At 35.2% G+C, this 24,257-nt stretch overlaps 1 protein-coding gene and 2 pseudogenes across 1 annotated transcript; all 3 read left to right on the forward strand.

The window, feature by feature from the left end:
* The first annotated feature begins 1,223 nt into the window (after positions 1 to 1,223).
* LOC149256620 (protein DMR6-LIKE OXYGENASE 1 pseudogene) lies at positions 1,224 to 1,838 on the forward strand (annotated as a pseudogene).
* Positions 1,839 to 4,083: 2,245 nt separating this feature from the next.
* Positions 4,084 to 4,803, forward strand: LOC149256621 (protein DMR6-LIKE OXYGENASE 2 pseudogene; annotated as a pseudogene).
* Positions 4,804 to 22,338: 17,535 nt separating this feature from the next.
* On the forward strand, positions 22,339 to 23,815 carry LOC149256622 (uncharacterized). The gene is made up of 3 exons (XM_089457478.1): positions 22,339 to 22,748; positions 23,025 to 23,240; positions 23,378 to 23,815. Exons 1-3 carry the CDS (start codon positions 22,671 to 22,673, stop codon positions 23,627 to 23,629), a joined length of 546 nt encoding a protein of 181 aa, XP_089313604.1. The 5' UTR covers positions 22,339 to 22,670; the 3' UTR covers positions 23,630 to 23,815.
* The last annotated feature ends 442 nt before the right edge of the window (positions 23,816 to 24,257 follow it).

Here is a 24,257-nt window from a genome sequence, read left to right on the forward strand (position 1 = left end):
GACTTATCTTCCAAAGCCTACAACTCTTGTGAAATCTTCACTGCTTGGGCTAACTTGTGCACCGCTACAGCCATGCATAGCACATTCAGAAAATCGAAAATGATGCCAATTGGATCTTGCCATGAACTTGAACAACATAACCAAAATTTATAATTCTTCTTTTAAATTCTTTTGCTATTTATTAAACGTAATTCATCCTCTCTTTCGATTCTGAAAATTAAAAGAAAGAGTAAAAAATAGTAGTAAAACTATATAGTGTATATTGAAAAATTTAACATGGGGATGTCTTTTCAATTCATTTGCAAAGATCTGCATGCACACACTTAAATGTTCACTCTTCTTTTGCCCATCATCCGATATCCTATTTTTGGTGTGCGAATCGAAGCTTAGTTTTGCACTACAATAGGTAGGTGCCACTGCCAATTTTACAGCACTCGAGAAAGAAATATGCCGTCTACAATGGAAGATGTCCTGACCCAAGATGTGAATGCTGTCGAAAAGTTGTTGTCCAATGGAATAAATCATCTTCAAGTTCAAGATAAATATATCTTGCCTCCCAGTGAATGCCCCCACCTGTCTGAGGTGTCTTACTCTAAGAGCATTCCGGTGGTGGACCTCCAGGACCTGGATGGACCTAACAGAACAAGGGTAGTTGAAGAAATCGACCATGCGTCTAAGGAAGATGGCTTTTTCCAGGTACATCATACTTCGATCCCCCTTCTCTTGCCAGTGCTTTTCTTTTAATATCTCTAGATTATCCTCCACGCACACCAAAAAAGCCCTATGTTACAAATTAAGCTTGCAATGGATATTCTAGAATATTTCTCATAATTTTTCTATTCCTGAAGTTTTTGAGGCTATTACTTTCAGAGTTGCAGGATTATTTAACCTATATTTTTAATGTCAGTCTGATGTGTTAATAAGATCTAGTGATTGGTTCAAGTTTCATATCTGAGGGTATGTACTATTATTTTTTATGGCCACATATCTTCTGGTTGATCTAAGTGAGTGCAGATAGTGAACCATGGCGTGCCAGAAGGAACCATGAAAAGCATGATGGAAATTGCCAAGAATTCTTCGAAATGCCCGTGGAAGACTGAGCATGCCAGATTCAATAGAGGGTAAATAAAAGAAGTCCAAACTTTGGAGGAACGATATTGCAACAACAACAAGTACTTATCTTGCATATGCTTTTATACAAAGAGATCGCATGTAACTACACTATGAAGGTGAGAGCTCTGATTTTAAGGTTGTTGGCTGCCGTTTCTGAAGCTCTAGGGTTCAATTCTAGTTACTTGGACAGAATCTTCGGAAAACACACCCAACTCATGGATATAATGTACTATCCTCCATGCTCGAAACCGGATATTACTCTTGGCACACCACACCATTCAGATGTGCATGGCATCACTGTTTTAATGCAAGGCGAGGTCAGTGGTCTGCAAGTAATCAGAAATGGAAAGTGGGTTGCTGTAGAACCCACACCCAATGCTTTCGTTGTTAATATGGGAGATCAACTGCAGGTATTTAACAAGAGAAAGAGCAGATCCAATACTTTATTTCCTCCTGAAAATTTGACAATGTTATTGTTATTGTTAATGCTAATGCTAATGCTAATAATTTATCAGGTTGTGAGCAATGGGAATTTGACAATGTTATTATTAATGCTAATAATTTGTCAGGTTGTGAGCAATGGTAGATTCAGAAGTGTGGAACATCGAGCAGTAACGAATGCATCTGCTGCACGTATATCAATTCCTACGTTTTATGGCCCCCCAGAGGATGCCTTCATTGCCCCTACAACGTCCCTAGTTGATGAACAACATCCGGCTCGGTAAAAGGATATAAGTTTGGAGAATTCATGAGAATTTTCTGGAGCCAGGAATTAAAGAATAAGACAGTGTTGGACCATTTCAAAATCGAATATGCAGAGAACAACGGTGAATGAAATTTGTTGTTGAATTTGATTTAAGGGAGCCATTATCAACATTATCACTATCACTGGACCATCCAATAAAACCGTTGTCCTCGAGATGAATAAAAGATGATTACATAGTTTTAACTATTGAACATAATTTTATTTTTAATTCCAATCTTTGCACATTTAAACCTACTCTCATCCATCAAAAAACCACTGGTCTAGCCTAAATTACAACACAAAACAACACCGACCTATCTACCGTTAGGCAACTAATTGGCCAATTGTGTGTACGAGAGCATTGACATGCTTTGACATGTACCTTATGTGAACGTATTTAGTGCTCAAATAGTAGAACCAGCCTAATGTTACAGAAGTATCGATTCGAAACAGAACATGCAAAAACCCATTACATAACATTAATGACAAGTATGGCAGTCGCAGAATAAACACTATGATACACATACCTGACATAAAAACCCAACCCCCTTATGCAGGGGACCATTACAGAATAGTTAAACCAAAAAAAAGTGTCTGCGTGACATCTGAAACCAAAACTATTTCGTGAAACGTGTCATTTTTAAAAACACTTACGGAAGAACCATAACGATGAGATAGTAAAACCGTATAGTGCATATTCAGATTGCAATTAAAGAGATCAACAGAGAGCTCATCGAGAGCAACAGAGATCCAAATCAAAAAGCAGACTAGTTTACAGAACATCAAATACCAAGCCCAAGGACAGTTACTAGCATATAGCTCTACCATCAACAGGATTATTACGTGGTCTTTGAAGAAATCCAAAGAAGCAAATAAAAAAAAAAAATTCACCGAAACCCCTCAAAAACACTAACAAAACCACTTATATAGCCTAAAATTCCGAACTTTGTACATTATGGGGGCGGCCCAGACCTTGTAAGGATTCTCATTTTCCACTCTGACTTGTCTTCCAAAGCCTACAACTCTTGTGAAATCTTCACTGCTTGGGCTAACTTGTGTATCGCTACAGCCATGTATAGCACATTCAGAAAATCGAAAATGATGCCAATTGGCTATTGCCGTGAATTTGAACAACATAACCAGAATTTATAATTCTTCTTTTAAATTCTTTTGCTATTCATTAAACGTAATTCATCCTCTCTTTTGATTCTGAAAATTAAAATAAAGAGAGTAAAAAATAGTAGTAAAATTGTATAATGTATATTGAAAACTTTAACATGGGGATGTCTTTTCAATTCATTTGAAGAGATCTACATGCACGCACTTAAATGTTCACTCTTCTTTTGCCCATCATCCAATATCCTATTTCTGGTGTGCGAATTGAAGTTTAGTTTTGCACAGCAATAGGTAGGTGCCACTGCCAATTTTACAGCACTCGAGAAAGAAATATGCCATCTACAATGGAAGAAGTCCTGACCCAGGATGTGAATGCTGTCGAAAAGCTGTTGTCCAATGGAATAAATCATCTTCAAGTTCAAGATAAATATATCCTGCCTCCCAGTGAACGCCCCCACCTGTCTGAGGTGTCTTACTCTTAGAGCATTCCAGTGGTGGATCTCCAGGACCTGGATGGCCCTAACAGAACAAGGGTAGTTGAAGAAATCTGCCATGCGTGCGAGGAAGATGGCTTTTTCCAGGTACATCATACTTCGATCCCCCTTCTCTTGCCAGTGCTTTTCTTTTAATATCTCTGGATTATCCTCTACGCACACCAAAAAGGCCCTATGTTACAAATTAAGCTTGCCATGGATATTCTAGAATATTTCTTATCAGTTTTCTATTCCTGAAGTTTTTGAGGCTATTACTTTCAGAGTTGTAGGATTATTTAATCTATATTTTTAATGTCAGTCTGATGTGTTAATAAGATCTAGTGACTGGTTCAAGTTTCATATCTGAGGGTATGTACTATTCTTTTTTATGGCCACATATCTTCTGGTTGATCTAAGTGAGTGCAGATAGTGAAACATGGCGTACCAGAAGGAACCATGAAAAGCATGATGGAAATTGCCAAAGAATTCTTCGAAATGCCCGTGGAAGACCGAGCATGCCAGATTCAGTAGAGGGTAAATAAAAGAAGTCCAAACTCTAGAGGAATGATATTGCAACAACAAGAAGTACTTATCTTGCATATGATTTTATACAGAGAGATCGCAGGCAACTAAGCTATGAAGGTGAGAGCTCTGATTTTAAGGCTGTTGGCTGCCATTTTTGAAGCTCTAGGGCTCGATTCTAGTTACTTGGACAGAATCTTCGGAAAACACACCCAACTCATGGATATAATGTACTATCCTCCATGTCCGAAACCAGATATTACTCTTGGCACACCACGCCATTCAGATGCGCGTGGCATCACTGTTTTAATGCAAGGCGAGGTCAGTGGTCTGCAAGTACTCAGAAATGGAAAGTGAGTTGTTGTAGAATCCATACCCAACGCTTTTGTTGTTAATATGGGAGATCAAATACAGGTATTTAACAAGAGCAAGAGCAAATCCAATACTTTATTTCCTCCTGAAAATTTGACAATGTTATTGTTAATGCTAATGCTAATGCTAATAATTTATCAGGTTGTGAACAATGGGAATTTGACAATGTTATTATTAATGCTAATAATTTGTCAGGTTGTGAGCAATGGTATATTCAGAAGTGTGGAACATCGAGCAGTAACAAATGCATCTGTTGCACGTATATCAATTGCTACGTTTTATGGCCCCTCAGATGATGCCTTCATTGCCCCTGCAACGTCCCTGGTTGATGGAAAACATCCGGCTCGGTACAAAGGATATAAGTTTGGAGAATTCATGAGAATTTTCTGGAGCCAGGAATTAAAGAATAAGACAGTGTTGGACCATTTCAAAATCGAATATACAGAGAACAACGGTGAATGAAATTTGTTGTTGAATTTGATTTAAGGGAGCCATTATCAACATTATCACTATCACTGGACCATCCAATAACCCCGTTGCCCTTTGGATGAATAAAAGATGATTACATAGTTTTAACTATTAAACATATTTTATTTTCAGTTCCAATCTTTGCAAATTTAAACCTACTTTCAACCATAAAAAAAACCACTGGTCTAGCCTAAATTACAACACAAAACAACACTGACCTATATACCGCTAGGCAACTAATTGGCCAATTGCGTGTACGAGAGCATTGACATGCTTTGACATGTGCCTTATGTGAAGGCATTTAGTGCTCAAACAGTAGCGCTAACCCAATGTTACAAAAGTATCGATTCAAAACAGAACATGCAGAAACCCATTACACAACATTAATGACAAGTATGGCAATCGCAGAACAAACCCTACGATACAGAGACCTGACGTAAAAACCCAACCCCCTTATGCAGGGGACCATTACAGAATAGTTGAACCAAAAAAAAGTGTCTATGTGACATCAGAAACCAAAACTATTTCGTGAAACTGCTATCGATCTAACAGAAGTTATGCTTGCGTTGATTCTAGTGGTTATGCTGCTGGATCTCTAACTGCTCGTGCTATATGCTGCGTATGAAAAAAACAATTATATGGTTATTGCAAAGATTAGTTCGCCCTCAAATCTTCAGACAACAGTAGCAAATATTATACCATGAACTGACCTTATAAATCTCAAACAGAAGAAGCAAATATTATAGCAGGATAAACCCCAGAATGTTGCTCAAGAAACCACTTACTGTAGTCCCAGTTGTTATTTCTGTAGCGAAATAGTTAAAACATATTGAATTTTGAGGGCAAGGTTCTACACAAGCCTTCTGAAATAAACCGTAAGAGATACAAACGAAAACAGACCCTGATGAGTATGTCTCAGATTCTTATAAATTCTTTTGTAAGAAAGAGAAACAGAGAATTAAGGGAAAACCAAAACAAACCCTGATGAGGAATTGATCACCTGTTGAATATTTTAAAAAAGAGAAGGATAACCCGAAAAGGCTAGGGTATCTCGTAGAATCTGATCGCCCTAGACTCCGCTTCACACAGTTAACCAAGGTCCAAGCATACCTGAACCTCCTCTTCAAAAAACAGTGGAAACCTCGAAGAAATTAAAAAGCCCCTTCAGTTGAAGAAACAGTAGAAACCTCGAAGAAATTAAAAAGCCAGAGGAGCTGGTTGCAAGCACGGCTGAATCGCCTGTTGAAGTCGGTGGTGATCTAACGAAGGAGCTGGTTTGGTTGAATTTATTGGTGAAGAAAAAGAACTCGGACGGTTGAAGAAGAAGTTGAAAAGCAAAGGAATACTGAGTCGGTTTACGATTAAGTAGGAGGAGTCGGCGTTGATCTAACGCCCAATATTGTTTTAATCGTCTAACATTTCATCGAACGTTGCAAAACTGGACACGGTGGCAGTTAGGTGAGTTCGTTTCAAAGAGAAACGCCTTATGGCGTAATGAGTGAGATTTTTTGCAAATTAATTTTAAACATTCAGAGATTTAAGTTGGCGATGGAATTTGTTTTCATATTGTTTGTATCTACCTACACTATAGCCCAAAGAAATCAACCACACTTCAGAAAATAGTTTTAAAAACTTTTTTTACAATACTTAATATTTTTGAAATCAAGTGACATAAAATGTTGGTAAATATTTATAAACATCAAAATACTTATTTCATAATACATCTTTGTTAGAATTTAAAAAAATTAATATATATATATGAGCGTCAAACATATATATATATATATATATATATATATATATATATATAAAAGCATGGAACAACATACTTGACCATGGAGATTCACTTTCACTTTATCATGAAGATTTTTAATGTGTAAATACATTTGGTTACAATACCGTGGTTTAAAGATACCACATATCCAAAAATCTATAACTCATTTTACATGACATTTTTTCATATTACATTTTAAAAATTAATCAATTTAATTAAAATGGAAAAATTGACATAACTATTTTGAAAATAAATCTTAGTGTTTGATTTGTGTATGCTATTAAGAATATTCCAAAATATTTTATGAAGATTAAATCCCTTTTATCCACCTAATAATTATTATCAATTCAAAATATACATGCCTATATCATAATTAATTTAAGAAATATCTAGTTAACTAAAAAACAGATTACTCCTCAAATTAATAATAGAGTAATCTAAAATATAGACAAAATAGTCTTTTTCACGGGAATTCAATTTCAAGATTTTTATTTTTTAAAATACATTTTTGAATGCATAAATATATTCTGCACATGAAAAACCCCATGGGCACTCAAATAATGCAGATTAAACAATTTAAACTCAAGTTTTTAAAAATCTCTATAAGATTTTGATTAAAATTAACTAGAAAAAATGTCGTGAAAAAAATCATTTCATCTATAAGTTAGATAATTATCTAGTTGAATTGTCCTAGTGTTAAAAGAACAAGTAGTAAAAGATATAATAGTAACACTATCCCTGTTGATTCCTTTTATATATATATATATATATATATAAACTAAATTTTAATTAATGAAAACAATTCATGATGTGATTAATTTGAAATTTTTTAATCAAAAATAATATGGATCACAAAAGTCTAAAATCAAACAAATTACTTTTCAAATTATTAGTCACACTTTAACAAGTTATTTTTATTAACAATAAAAATTACATATCCCAACTATATTGCAATCATAATAATATATTCAACCCTATTGCAATCATAATAATATATTTGAAATATTTTTTTTTAATAAATTATTTTTATAATTCAACTGGTAGAACATTATTAATTTAAATTTCTATTTTCTCTCGGTAAAATAAGTTTAATTCTTTATTATTTTTTGTTTCTTTACGCAAGCCGTTGAAGAAGAGTAATGTGCACCGGTAGGTTTGCATGCTCCATCGAAGAATTAAGGGAAGAGAGATTAGTCGGTTTACTTCTTAGTTCCTCATGATTAAGTGAGAGGCCCATGGGGTTTAATCGCTTCATGCATTTGGGTATTGGTCCTCACCCTATTAGTCGATAATTTAATGGACTTGACTAGCATATTTGTGTTTGTGTATTGGATTTTATTTAATGGCAAAACATGATAATTTAATGGACTGGACTAGCATATTTGTGTTTGCGTAATTTTTTGTTGAGATTATAATAATAGATGTTATTTTTCTGGATTTAATTGAGTTAAATAAGTTATTTATTTATGACTATTTTTATGGTAATTTTTTAGGTCACCAATCCTAGATTGCATTTGTTTTTTTAGCTTGCTAGCCCATTTGCAACCTAAATAATGATATAGTAGAATAAGTAATTTTTTTTGTTAATTTATTTAATTGTTAATATTTTTATTATAAAATTGAGTTGATACATGATTAGTGTATTTATTTTAATTATAAATTTAGTAAATTTTTAGAAGTGTAGATTTACTTGATAAATTGATGATTAATATGGATTTGCACACCTGTAATTTTTTATTTTGTTTTTCCAATAAATGTTTGTTGGATTTCAAATAAAAATGGAAAAAAATCCTTAAAAGGGATCAAAATATAGTATAGTGAGAACACTTGAAATATTTTAAAAATACAAATTTTATTTTTTTAATTACATATAAATGGAAAAATCGTTAAAAGGGACCACAATATAGTATATTAAGAATACTTAAAATATTTTAACAATGCAAATTTAATTTTTCAATTACATATTCGTGAGTTAGATTGAAATATTTTAGCGCATATTCCAATGTGACATATTTTTAAATACACATTAATATTACTTAATTTTATATTAGAATATTTTATTTATGGCTTGTATTAAAAAAAATTATTATTAATATTTTTCCATGCTAAGTATTAATTTTATAATAAAAATTAAACAAATTACTCATCTTCCTCTTTTTATTACTCTTATTAATAAGTATTTTTTTTTTTTACTTTTACTTCTCTTTTCTCTTTTAAAATTGAAATATTTTATTCTGGTCCAACATTATATATATATATATATATATATATATATATATATATATATATATAATTGATTTTAAAACTAGAAATTGCACCACATATTGCAAAGGAATGTCGTAAGTCAATAGCATAAGAAAAGGTAGCATAGAAAAAAGAAGATGTGATAGATTTGTTGTCATTCTTCCATCATGACTGCTCTGATTTGAGTACCCTCTGTTACATTGTGTGGAAAGTTTTAGAATTTTGTAATAATAAAATCCCCTAGTCAATCTGTTAAATCCAACTTTGATATTATTTGGTAGTCATTCCATCAAATTTAAGCTTATATTTAGATGTTAAATGAGATCCTTCACAGTGGAAAAAAGGGCAACATGGCTCAAGCCATTGCTGGAGACGAGCTTCTTCATGCATTGCAAAATCCATGGAAAGTCCGGCAAAAGTACTCACTGCAATATGTACTGTCTGGATTGTATGGTTGGCGCTCTGTGCTCCTACTGTGTTGCCGACCATAAACGCCATAATGTTGTCCAGGTTATATATTATATTTTTCCGCTCTGCATTGCATTGCATTGGGTTGTTTTTTATCTGAATATAAATACTTGTAATTGTAATTTTATTTATGGGAAAGAAAAGAAAAAATACATTTTGTATAGGTTGAAAATATTCGGGTAAATGTGGCAAGAGTTCATGAAAAAATTAGTTGGCAAGAGGCAAAAGAAACATAATAAATATCATAAAAAAACCAACTTGTTGAGAGAGATTACAACCCCAAGACACAGGTAAATACCAGAAAATTAAGCCAAATTGTCAAAACCTAAAAAGTCTCCCAGCTAAAAATAACAACATAACCTAGTTCCAAACAAAAGAACCAAAAAAGGAGCTGAAATACAACTTAGAGTTTTCTATAAAAATCAGAAAATATGGCAGTAGTTTAATAAGGCTGTAAATTTTTTAGGAAAATTAGGGAAATTTTGATATGGTTTCGAAAAAATCTAACCAAATTTTTAATAACTCAAAATTATAATTATCAAGCTTCAATATTTTAAATATCTCATAAATCCATGAATCTATTTCTTGAAAGATAAAAATTAAACATTCCTCTGCCAATTTTTTATAAAAAATATTGCAAAATTCAAGCCATTTCTGACCATCAGAAAATATTACTAAATTCAAGCCATTTCTGACCATCAGAAGATATTACTAGCAATAACACTGAGCCAAAAATCCAAGAACAAACAAAAAAATGTCCACAAACCCGTTCATAACTCACAGGCCAGTAGGAGCACAGGGCAACAAATACGGTGGGGCAGCCGCAAAATACCGCAACCATCCAAACCCAGAGCATCTCCACAACAACACACTACAAACCTGGACCAGAGAAAACGGCGGCGGCTACAGAGCATAACCCACAGAGGAAAGGAAAGCGACAGGAGGAAACCCCAGCGAGCGAGTTAGACGGCAAAGGCAGCACCAACGAATGGTACAAGAGAAGGCTTTGGCATCGCGGACAGGCGGAAAAGAAAGCGGCAACACAAACCAGATGGCAGTGGCAGCTAGGGTTCCCCAGCCGCCTAGCCCTTTACTCCATCAATGCGCTTCTCATCTCAAATATTCCTTGGTTGGTATTTTACATGAGATTGCCAAGAAATTTGGATTTGATAACCTGCCAAGGTTGAGATATTTGGTATGAGCTCCAACTCTTAGGTATCCAATACATATCAGAAACCAGATCTTCACTGCTTATTGATCAATTATATATTGCAATACATATCAGAAACCAGATCTTCATTGTTTCTTGATCTCTACATTTTATTTATTAACTAATGAGTGTATCGTACTGTTAAGCATTGCAAAAGGCATCACTATTTTTTCTGTTTTTGCCCTTTTGTTCAGATAAGGCGTTCTTCCTACCATGATGTGATCCTAGTTTCAGAGATCGAGAAGTTGACGGACATTAGAGGGGTGCTATCACGCCCCTACACCTGCGGTAGTCTTCCAACCGCTTGTAGCGAGGTGCGGCACCACCGAATTCTTTCTTTTCAACAATACTAACATTCGTGGACTACGCCTACTTCAATATTAGCATACTTAGTTTGTGTTTCGCAACCAAGTAAAAACATTTATCCTTTATATTTTAGTGAAGACCATTCTCAATTATTAACTATGAACAATAAACCGAGAACATCAACAATAAGCAAGTACAAAGGGAGGGGCAACTCCCAGAAAGTCTGCCCAACAATATATTATAATAGCTTCTTCAATATTACAACACAAGTAATGCTTGGCAAACTCCAAGCCAATACTTAGAATAATTTTACAACAAGGCATAGAACAACCTTTTACATCATTTTATGCACCTTTGCATAAGAAGGAGTGCTCACCCGAGCCACTCAACCTTCCTACCAAATCCTGCATAAAACTGCACACCAGAACCCCCTCAAACCGTGGCACACTTGCCAACCGTTCACATAAGACAAACTTGCGAAGTCCTTAATTCTTATGCGCATGAGATATGCGCATATCCTTCCAAGACCACGCACCTTTTCCCCTTGTCCTTATGCGAGAGTGTATGAGCGAATGTTCGTTGGTTTAATGAGCTTTCATGCTCATGTATATATACGTTTCTTATGTGATGTTACATGGGGGTGTTAGCCCATGGCCGACCCCATAATCCTTTGTCGTATGCTCCACATAACTCTTTTACATGTCGGCTTGGTTATGTTTTAATGCCCTTTGTTCAACGCATATAAACCTTCGTGTATCCTCATAACATATGCCCTTTGTTCAACGCATATAAACCTTCGTGTATCCTCATAACATATCCTCAACCCAACTCTTGATGTGCCCCATTCAGGTCCATGAAGCCTATTCATCATCTGCAATGTGCCATCCTTGAGTCTCCATAAAAACAAGTATGCACTTGTCTCATCTATCCATGTGCTGCCCATGATCCTCGATCAAATCAGCTCCCATTTGTATAAAGTAGTTGAGTCTCGGCTCAACCCATGCTCAAATGTATCACCAAAGCATCATCATCATCATCGTTGTAACTCCATCACTTCAAAGTGCCTCATACCGATCCTCCACATTAAGTCACTCTTCCAAGCCATGCCCATACATGTACTTTGAAAGTATGCATCCCATACTGCATCAAAGTCACCTGACCTCAGCTCCTCAATGCATTAGATCCTCTAAGTCCACCATACATGAAGTCCCTAAAAGTCACAACAATCTCATGTCATCATGAGCTCCATAAGCCATCCCCAACCAACACCTCAGCAAGCATACAAGATGCCTCAGCTCCCCATGTAGTAGGAATGCTCCATAGCTGCTCACAAGTCCATCCAAGTCTTCAATCTTCGGTTTAGTGAACTCGGTCACTCAACCATCTCATCATCATCATGTCATGAGTCCCTTCACCATAGCTCCTCCACCAAAGTGTCCATCAAGACTATCTCTTGGTCTCGGCCATGAGAAGTCCACCCAAAACATCACAAGTGTGTGCCCTCCTCATCTGTCCATGAGTCATGCCGGGCACTTAGCCAATTCTCCATGTGGCTAAAGCATGACCCAATCCTCCACAACGATCATCAAGTTCCACCCTTGTCACGGGTCCTTGCACCTTTCATCACAAGGTCACAAGCAACCCCAACAAGCCCTGCAACAATCGACAATCCTTGCTTCTCCATACAAGGTTCCATCCTAGCCATCCATGGTGAGATCCTCCCTAGCATTGGCAAACTGGCTTTGCCCTTTCCTGCACATGGTCCATCTCCCAAATGCCCAAATGAAACACAAGTATCATCACTTACTTCATCATCATGAGGCTCCTCCATGTGAGTGACCTCATCCATACATGTTGACAAACTGTACGATCCTGATTCAACTTGATCAGCCTCAAGTTCTTCCTCCATCGTAATAATGTCTGCAACATCTTCATCTACCACGACTTCCTCTTCCTTGTTAGCACAATCTGCAACTTCATCTTGCTCTATTGTCCAACCAAGTTGAAGAATTTCTTCCTCAACTTCAACCTTCCTCTTCAAGGCCAGGAGATGCCTCACTTACTTTTGGTTCAATTCCTTTCTTATCTTGAGCTCCTTGAGTTCTGCTTCAATCAAGTCTACTTCCTTTGCAAGTCGAAGAGCTTCCCCTCTATCAGAAATCCCTTCCTTAACCAAGGCACGAAGAGCATCCTTTGTTTCAAACAACCTTTTGCCACATTCTACAAATCCTTGTTTTACTCTTTCTGACTCTTCAAGTAGACTCCCTTCGAATTCTTCGAAGGATGCATAACCCAATTTTTGCAAGATAGACATCTTTACCAAGTCACCTGCAACCTGAACCAGCCCTTGTTCCACTTCGTGTGAAACGGTTTCCTTCACCTGCAAGTACCCTTGTCACTGTCACGAGCAACCTTTGCTCACCAGCTCCAACCGAGCTCTGATACCAACTGTCACGCCCCTACACCTGCGGTAGTCTTCCAACTGCTTGTAGGGAGGTGCGACACCACCAAACGCTTTCTTTTCAACAATACTAACATTCGTGGACTGCGCCTACTTCAATATTAACATACTTAGTTTGTGTTTCGCAACCAAGTAAAAGCATTTATCCTTTATACTTTAGTGAAGACCATTCTCAATTATTAACCATGAACAATAAACCGAGAACATCAACAATAAGCAAGTACAAAGGGAGGGGCAACTCCCAGAAAGTCTGCCCAACAATATATTATAATAGCTTCTTCAATATTACAACACAAGTAATGCTTGGCAAACTCCAAGCCAATACTTAGAATGATTTTACAACAAGGCATAGAACAGCCTTTTACATCATTTTATGCACCTTTGCATAAGAAGGAGTGCTCACTCGAGCCACTCAACCTTCCTACCAAATCTTGCATAACACTGCACACCAGAACCCCCTCAAACCGTGGCACACTTGCCAACCATTCACATAAGACAAACTTGCAAAGTCCTTAATTCTTATGCGAATGAGATATGCGCATATCCTTCCAAGACCACACACCTTTTCCCCTTGTCCTTATGCGAGAGTGTATGAGCGAATGTTCATTGGTTTAATGAGCTTTCATGCTCATGTATATATACGTTTCTTATGTGATGTTACATGGGGGTGTTAGCCCATGGCCGACCCCATAATCCTTTGTTGTATGCTCCACATAACTCTTTTACATGTCGGCTTGGTTATGTTTTAATGCCCTTTGTTCAACGCATATAAACCTTCGTGTATCCTCATAACATATGCGCTCAAGTGTGGAATGACACTTAGCCAATTTTCCGTGTGCTTCATAACGTCGCAATTGTGTCGCACTCCTACCGCAGCTCGTCGCAAACCTGGTTGTCGCGCGCCCATCGTGCGCTCGTCGTGCGCCCGTGCCCAGTGCCCGTCGCACAATCACTTGGAGGCCTTACAGGTGCAGACATATATTACAAACAACACGAGGGTCGTTTTCCTCAAGGGTAGGTTTCGTCCCAGCTCTGGAAAAGGAGTAAAATATGCATGCCATACATGCCACAAAGCTCTTCTGAGCACTTATAGTTTCTGTTCCCTAGGCTGCAAGGTAAGCAACGAATTTTAAAAAATCAGGCTTTAATGAGTCTTTTCCTAATTTCCATGATCAGTTTTCCCAGAGCACTGTAAAGCACCTCATTTCTCTTCAATAAATTGACCTTGCATCTTTGCAATTTCACTTCAGCTTACAGGAACGAAGCTAAACCGTGAGATCAAAGCCAAGGCCAAAGCCAATCAGCAGAGACAAAAGCAACAAGACAGGAACGCCATCGAGTCAAAGAAAACGCCCTTATTTTTCCAAGATGACAGTGCTGATATTTTAGATTACAACACGTCTCCACTGCCGCCAAGTACAGTGAATCACACAGCATCTACCAGGAGACGGAATGGGATTCCTCACAGGGCTCCACTCGGAAATGAATTCCCATAGAGAGAGATAAGGGTCTGTAACAGAGTTATCAGATGGGGCCACTGTCAACTGATTCTTCTATGTATTGTTGTATTAAATCATGTCGAATTTTGTCAAAATCTCGTTAGAATTTCCATTTCCATTATTTTCTAGGTGAAATTTTCCCTAATTTCTAATGCACAGGGTTCTCATCCATCTGTTTCTGGATTAGGCTATGTTTTAATTTCAAAAATAATAAAGCATTTCTCAAATTCTTTCAAACCTGGTTACATATTTTCGCGTAATACACAGGGTTCTCATCCATGTGTTTCTGGATTAGGCTAAGTTTTAACTTCAGAAATAATAAAACATTTCACAAATTCTTTCAAACCTGGTTACATTTTTTCATGCTTACTTGGAGCATCACGATTCCATGAAATACTTCCCTTTATCTTTGCCTTTATTTATTTAGTTGTGCTGCATTTTCTTTTGCTCTGACATACTATCTCATTCATTGACATATACTGCAACAACCATAAAATAGTATTTAGATTTTTTTTGGTCAAAGTTTTCTCAGCTATTATGGGCTTTATCATGGTTTTGTTTTAAGTTGTGGTTTTAAAAATGGGTGAGATTTTTTGCAAATTAATTTTAAACATTTAGAGATTTAAGTTGGCCATGGAATTTGTTTTCATATTGTTTATATCTATCTACACTATAGGCTAGAGAAATCAACCACAAAATAGTTTTAAATTTTTTTTTACAATACTTAATATTTTTGAAATCAAGTGACATAAAATGTTGGTAAATATTTATAAACATCAAAATATTTATTTCATATTAGAATTAAAAAAAATTAATAATATATATATATATATATATATATATATATATATATAAAAGCATGGAACAACATACTTAACCATGGAGATTCACTCTCACTTTATCATGGAGATTTTTAATGTGTAAATACATTTGGTTATAATACCGTGGTTTAAAGATACGACATTTCCAAAAAATCTATAACTCATTTTACATGACATTTTTTCATATTATATTTTAAAAATTAATCAATTTAATTAAAATGGAAAAATTGACATAACTATTTTGAAAATAAATCTTAGTGTTTGATTTGTGTATGCTATTAAAAATATTCCAAAATATTTTATGAAGATTAAATCCCTTTTATCCACCTAATAATTATTATCAATTCAAAATATACATGCCTATATCATAATTAATTTAAGAAATATCTAGTTAACTAAAAAACAAATTACTCCTCAAATTAATAATAGAGTAATCTAAAGTATAGACGAAATAGTCTTTTTCACCGGAATTCAATTTCAAGATTTTTAATTTTTTAAAATACATTTTTGAATGCATAAATATATTCGGCACATGAAAACCCCAATTGGGCACTCAAATAATGCAGATTAAACAATTTAAACTCAAGTTTTTAAAAATCTCTATAAAATTTGGATTAAAATTAACTAGAAAAAATGTCGTGAAAAAAGTCATTTCATCTATAAGTTAGATAATTATCTAGTTGAATTGTCCTAGTGTTAAAAGAACAAGTAGTAAAAGATATAATGGTAACACTACCCCTGTTGATTCTTTTAGATTATGATTATATATATATATATATATATATATATATATATATATAAACTAAATTTTAATTAATGAAAACGACTCATGATGTGATTAATTTGAATTTTTTTTTATCAAAAATAGTATGGATCACAAAAGTCTAAAATCAAACAAATTACTTTTCAAATTACTAATCACACTTTAACAAGTTATTTTTATTAACACTGAAAATTACCTATCCCAACTATATTGCAATCATAATAATATATTCCAACCATATTGCCATCATAATAATATATTTGAAATAAATTTTTTTAATAATTTTTTTTTATAATTCAATTGGTAGAACATTATTAATTTAAATTTCTATTTTCTCTCGGTAAAATAAGTTTAATTTTTTATTATTTTTTGTTTCTTTACGTAAGCCGTTGAAGAAGCGTAATGTGCACCGGTAGGAAAATCAACAACAGTAAGGGAGGCTTCCTTTTGTCCCAGCAGGATATTACAAATGAGGCGGTGGCATATTTCAAAAATCAATATAGTAGAGCGAATAATCGCAGATTTCAGGATATATTATGGGGAAAAGACTTATTTCCGCGGATGTTTGATGGTGATTTAAATGATCAAATTTTTCAGCCTGTTACAGAGGATGAACTACTTGCAATTATGAAATCATTCAAAAGGGACAAGAGTCCCGGTCCGGATGGCTAGTCGATTGAGTTTCTCATCCATTTCTTTGATATCATCAAGGATGACCTGTTGCGGATGGTTGAAGGCACCAGAACGGCGGCCAGTGTCAGCAAACAACTCTGCTCCACCAATATCGCTCTCATCCCAAAAAGGGGGATGCACAGACCTTCAAGGATTATAGGCCGATTTCGTTGTGTAACATTACCTTCAAGATCGTTTCAAAGATCATAGCTGAGAGAATGAAGGGAGTATTGTCAGAATTTCTAACAAAAGAACAACACTGTTTTCTAAAAGGGAGAAACATTCATGATGCAATTGCTGGCACACAAGAGGCATTATATGCTATTCATTCAAAAAAATGTGACGCGATTATTATTAAAATCGACCTCTGGAAGGCATACAACTACCTAGATTGGGGCTACATCAGGTGTTTGCTTGCAAGAATTGGCTTGAGATCCAATATGATCAATTGGATCATGGCTTGTGTTGAACCTGTGGATTATGCAATCATCATCAATGGCATGCCATCCCCTTTCTTCCGTGCGGAGAGGGGCCTGCGGCAAGGATGCTCCCTCTCTCCGTTGTTATTTATCCTGGCGATGGATACTCTTAGCTTGCATATCAACAAGGCTGTAAATGAAAATATGTGGCGCCCCCTTAAAATCTGCAGAAATATTTCTTTATCACATAATTTATTTTTTGATGATATCATCTTATTCGCCATGTTTTGCAGCGTCACTTGGTTACGTTTCTATGATATCATAAAAAACTTTCAAATGGCTACGGGTTTACAAGTTAACAATGAGAAGTCTACTATCTATCACTATGATTTAAATCATGAAGATGTTTTATGGTTATCAGAGCTGTTTGGAATGAATGCGCAGTCTATCAGCTGTGGCATAAAGTACTTGGGCTTCCAGATTAAATCTTATGGTTACTCGAAATCTGATTGGAATTGGATCTTGGATAGATTCTACAGGAGGATTTCTATATGGGAATTCAGATGCCTCTCCTTGGCGGGAAGAATGATATTAGTGCAATTAGTTTTAAACCAACTTGCAGTTTACTGGGCGCATTTATTTCTTCTTTCGGCAAGTATTATTAATAACATGAATAGATTATTAGCTAATTTTATATGGGGGGGTCAAGCTGAAAGGAGGAAATACCATCTCATAAAACTTGCCAGTATTTCATTACCAAAGAATATGGGAGGCTGGGGCTTGATTGATTTGCGCTCTTTCGAAAAAACCCTATTGTGCAAGTTGCTATGGAGAGCTATACAGGGTGAGGGTCCATGGAGTTACATGATTCGGATGAAGTACTTAGGCAGGAAGAGCTTACAGTTCTGGTTCAGGAAAGGTTCCATTGGTGCTTCATATGGGTTTCCAATCTGGCTTAGTTTTCGCAGGATTGAACCGTATTTCTTAAAGAATTTAATCTCGCATTTTCAAACTGGAAGTAAGATACTTATTGGCAAAGATCGTTTCAAAATGCGGCGCTGAAGAGTTAAATATACCTAAATCCTTACTGAATTTCTTTCATAGAAGAGGCATGTTTTATTGGGACAGTTTGATTGCTGGCTGGCAAGGCCCCATCCCGATGTGGAAAGAAGCTGGTGATTTGCAAATGCCCCAGGAGATTGCACATCAATGGGTTCGCCTTAGGACGAGTCTTCGGAACTGTGGCATTTTCCGTTCAGAGGATTCTGATTATCTAACATGGAACATTTCGAAAGAAATAAATGTTGTGAGAGTAAAAGAGGTTTATCAACATATGATATTGCAACAGATTCCCTGCACCCCTGTTTTTCCTCAGATTTTCTGGAAGGATGGTTGCCCATCGAAAATGATCCTATTTGCTTGGCTTGTTTTTCACAACAGAAATTTAACATGGGAGAATTTAATGAAAAGAGGATGGCACGGCCCAAATATTTGTGCATTATGCAGATCGGACAGGGAAAGTAATGTGCATTTATTTATAAAATGTAAAAAACGAAGCAGATATGGTTGGCATTAGAAAAAGAATATGGTTTTTAGCACTGCTCACAGGATTCAATTTATGAATGGATTCTATGGTGTAGCGGATAGAAAGAAACATGGCGAAGGATTTTTATCCTTTCCCTAGTGTGGAACATTTGGAAGTGGCGCAACCTCAACATCTTTAAAGGCTCTAATTCCTCATGCTCGAAAATCATAGATAGGATTTCTGCTAATTTTGATGCCCTCCCACAGAAGTCTACCAATCAAAAAAAGATTGTTTCCGAATTGCAATCAACGGAATGCTCAACTTTCCCAATAGCGTTCTGCGACGATGCTGAATAGCTGGGTGTATGTGGATGTGGTTTTATCATTATGATGAACAAAAACACTCATTTCTCCATCCATTGGAACGGAGGTTCTAGCTCCAACAGCAAGGCGGAGGCTATGGCTCTTGCTGGACTCTTAAAATTTTGTCTTTTCCTTGATATTCAACAGGTATCAGTGTTTGGAGATTCGAAAGTTATGGTCGATTTCGTATCAAGGAAAAATCACATTTTAGTGCCTCACCTGACTGGCTGGATGGATAGGATCAACTATTTCTGGGGCTGCATGGTTGGAAGTTCTATTGGTCACATCTGTAGGGACAAAAATATGAAAGCTGATGCTCTTTCTAAATTGGGCCTCCTATCTTCTCCAGGTTTATGGTATTTACAGATTTTCTTTGAGGGAGATACCTTTTGAGATCCACGAATTTGCTCTCCCGGATTTCTAGTCTTCATGTCTTTCTGCATATGTATTTTGTGATTATGCATATAGCCTCTATATTATGTGAATCATGATATTTTGTAGAGCTATCAGAGCTAGTTTGATTCGTTGCTGATCAGCATTAGATAGATATACCCACATGCAGATCCTTTTATGAGCAAATGTATTTGGCCAAATTTTTTTTTAAGTCATCTCAAAGGTAATTATTATGGAATTCTTATATCTCTCATATAATATATTAATGCCCCTTTTCCTTCTGACCAAAAAGGTATTAGCCGTTCGGTAAAGACTCCGAGAAATTTCAAGGAATTGAAATTGGTTTCCATGCTCCATCGAAGAATTAAGGGAAGAGAGATTAGTCGATTTACTTCTTAGTTCTTCATGCTTAAGTGAGAGGCCCATGGGGTTTAATCGCTTCATGCATTTGGGTATTGGTCCTCACCCTATTAGTCGATAATTTAATGGACTTGACTAGCATATTTGTGTTTGTGTATTGGATTTTATTTAATGGCAAAACATGATAATTTAATGGACTGGATCAGCATATTTGTGTTTGCGTATTTTTTTGTTGAGATTATAATAATAGAGGTTATTTTTTCCGATTTATTTGAGTTAAATAAGTTATTTATTTATAACTATTTTTATGCTGATTTTTTAGGAGGTTACCTATTTGTTTCTTAGCTTGCTACCTTATTTGCAATCTAAATAGTGATAGTAGAATAAGTAAAAAAAATTGTTAATTTATTTAATTGTTAATATTTTTATTATAAAATTGAGTTGATATATGATTAGTGTATTTATTTTGATTATAAATTTAGTAAATTTTAGAAGTGTAAATTTACTTGATAAATTGATGATTAAGATGGATTTGTACACGCTTAATTTTTTTTTTGTTTTTCCAATAAATGTTTGATGGATTTCAAATAAAAATGGAAAAAAATCCTTAAAAGGGATCAAAATATAGTATAGTGAGAATACTTAAAATATTTTAAAAATAAAAATTTTATTTTTAATTACATATAAATGGAAAAATAGTTAGAAGAGACCACAATATAGTATATTAAGAATACTTAAAATATTTTAACAATACAAATTTAATTTTTCAATTACATATATATGAACGATTATGATTGAAATATTTTAGGGCATATTCCAATGTGACATATTTTTAAATACACATTAATATTACTTAATTTTATATTAAAATATTTTATTTATGACTTGCATTAAAAAAATTTATTATTAATACTTTTTTCATGCTAAGTATTAATTTTATAATAAAAATTAAACAAATTACTCATCTTCCTCTTTTTATTACTCTTATTAATAAGTAATTATTTTTTTTTACTTTTACTTCTCTTTTCTCTTTTAAAATTGAAATATTTTATTCTGGTCCAACATTTTTTTTTTCATTTTATATATATATATATATATATATATATATATATAAAATTGATCTTAAAACTAGAAATTGCACCACATGTTGCAAAAGAATGTCGTAAGTCAATAGCATAGGAAAGGTAGCATAGAAAAAAGAAGATGTGATAGATTTGTTGTCACTCTTCCATCATGACTGCTCTGATTTGAGTACCCTCTGTTACATCGTGTGAAAAGTTTTAGAATTTTTAGAATTTTGTAATAATAAAATCCCCTAGTCAATCAGTTAAATCCAACTTTGATATTATTTGATAGTCATTCCATCAAATTTAAGCTTATATTTAGATGATCCAACTTTGATATTATTTGGTAGTCATTCCATCAAATTTAAGCTTAGATTTAGATATTAAATGAGATCCTTCACAGTGGAAAAAAGGGCAGCATGGCTCAAGCCATTGCTGGAGACGAGCTTCTTCATGCATTGCAAAATCCATGGAAAATCCGGCAAAAGTACTCAGTGCAATATGTACTGTCTGGATTGTATGGTTGGCGCTCTGTGCTCCTACTGTGTTGCTGACCATAAACGCCATAACGTTGTCCAGGTTATATATTATATTTTTCTGCTCTGCTTTGCATTGCATTGGGTTGTTTTTTATCTGAATAAAAATACTTGTAATTTTATTTATAGGAAAGAAAAGAAAAATTACATTTTGTATAGGTTGAAAATATTTGGGTAAATGTGGCAAAAAGAAACATAACAAATATCATAAAAAAACCAACTCTTTTTGAGAGATTACAACTCCAAGACACAGGTAAATACCGGAAAATTAAGCCAAATTGTCAAAACCTAAAAGGTCTCCCAGCTAAAAACAACATAACTCAGTTCCAAACAAAAGAACCAAAAAAGAGCTGAAATCCAGCTCAGAGTTTTCTATAAAAATCGGAAAATATTGCAGTAGTTTAATAAGGTTGTAAATTTTTTAGGAAAATTAGGGAAATTTTGATATGGTTTTGAAAAAATCTAACCAAATTTTTTATAATTTTTTGTAACTCAAAATTATAATTATCCAGCTTCAAGATTTTACATATCTCATAAATCCATGAATCTATTTCTCGAAAGATAAAAATTAAACATTCCTCTGCCAGTTTTTTTATAAAAAATATTGTAAAATTCAAACCATTTCTGACCAGCAGAAAATATTATTAGCAATAAAACTGAGCCAAAAATCCAAGAACAGACAACAAAATGTCCACAAACCCGTTCATAACTCACAGGCCAGCAGGAGCACAGGGTAGCAAATACGGCGGGGCAGCCCCAAAACACCGCAACCATCAAAACCCAGAGCATCTCCACAACAACACACTACAAACCTGGACCAGAGAAAATGGCGGCGGCTACAGAGCATAACCCGCAGAGGAAAGGAAACGGACAGGAGGAAACCCCAGCGAGCGAGTTAGACGGCAATGGCAGCACCAGCGAACGGTACAAGAGAAGGCTTTGGCATCGCCGACAGGCGGAAAAGAAAGCGGCAACACAAACCAGATGGCAGCTGCAGCTAGGGTTCCCCAGCCGCCTAGCCCTTTACTCCATCAATGCGCGTCTCATCTCAAATATTCCTGGGTTGGTATTTTACATGAGATTGCCAAGAAATTTGGATTTGATAACCTGCCAAGGTTGAGATATTTGATATGAGCTCCAACTCTTAGGTATCCAATACATATCAGAAACCAGATCTTCACTGCTTATTGATCAATTATATATTGCAATACATATCAGAAACCAGATCTTCACTGTTTCTTGATCTCTACATTTTACTTATTAACTAATCAGTGTACCGTACTGTTAAGCATTGCAAAAGGCATCACTATTTTTTCTGTTTTTTCCCCTTTTGTTCAGATAAGGCGTTCTTCCTACCATGATGTGATCCTAGTTTCAGAGATCGAGAAGTTGATGGACATCAGAGGGGTGCAGACATATATTAAAAACAGCACAAGGGTCGTTTTCCTCAAGGGTAGGTTTCGTCCCAGCTCTGGAAAAGGAGTCAAAAATGCATGCCATACATGCCACAAAGCTCTTCTGAGCACTTATAGCTTCTGTTCCCTAGGCTGCAAGGTAAGCAACGAATTTTGAAAATTTTCAGGTTTCAATGAGTCTTTTGCTAATTTCCATGATCAGTATTCCCAGAGCACCGTAAAGTACCTCATTTCTCTTCAATAAATTGACCTTGCATCTTTGCAATTTCATTTTAGCTTACAGGAACGAAGCTAAACCGTGAGATCAAAGCCAATGCCAAAGCCAAAGCCAATCAGCAGAGACAAAAGCAACAAGACAGGAACGCCTTCGAGTCAAAGAAAACGCCCTTATTTTTCCAAGATGACAGTGCTGATATTTTAGATTACAACACGTTTCCACTGCCGCCAAGTACAGTGAATCACACAGCATCTACCAGGAGACGGAATGGGATTCCTCGCAGGGCTCCACTCGGAAATGAATTCCAATGAGAGAGATAAGGGCCTGTAACAGAATTATCAGATGGGGCCACTGTCAACGGATTCTTCTATGTATTGTTGTATTAAATTATGTCGAATATTGTCAAAATCTCGTTGGAAAATAATGGCGAAACTTTCTCTAATTTCTAATACACAGGGTTCTCATCCATCTGTTTCTGGATTAGGCTATGTTTTAATTTCAAAAATAATAAAACATTTCTCAAATTCTTTCAAACCTGGTTACATCTTTTCATGTAATACACAGGGTTCTCATGCATCTGTTTCTGGATTAGGCTAAGTTTTAACTCCAAAAATAATAAAACATTTCTCAAATTCTTTTAAACCTGGTTACATCTTTTCATGCTTACTTGAGCATCACGATTCCATGAAATACTTTCCTTCCTTTCTTGGTATATATATATATATATATATTTTGTTTTTATTTATTTAATTTTGCTGCATTTCTTTTTGCTCTGACATACTATCTCATCCATTGACATATGTTGCAACAACTATAAAATAGCATTTAGATTTTTTTATGTCAAAGTTTTCTCAGCTATTATGGCTTTTATCATGGTTTTGTTTTAAGTTGTGGTTTTAAATATGAGTGAGATTTTTTGCAAATCAATTTTAAACATCA

This window comes from Pinus tabuliformis, chromosome 7 (assembly GCF_031772625.1).
Source record: "Pinus tabuliformis cultivar Carrire ecotype Pingquan chromosome 7, CPIR1, whole genome shotgun sequence".
Taxonomy (NCBI): domain Eukaryota; kingdom Viridiplantae; phylum Streptophyta; class Pinopsida; order Pinales; family Pinaceae; genus Pinus; species Pinus tabuliformis.

Excerpts from the sequence above, each read along its gene's own strand:
- LOC149256622 (XM_089457478.1), top strand. The coding sequence starts at position 22,671 with ATGGCAGCTGCAGCTAGGGTTCCCCAGCCGCCTAGCCCTTTACTCCAT. Across the intron at positions 22,749-23,024 it reads CTCATCTCAAATATTCCTGG|ATAAGGCGTTCTTCCTACCA; the intron begins GTTGGTATTTTA and ends CCTTTTGTTCAG. Across the intron at positions 23,241-23,377 it reads TCTGTTCCCTAGGCTGCAAG|CTTACAGGAACGAAGCTAAA; the intron begins GTAAGCAACGAA and ends ATTTCATTTTAG.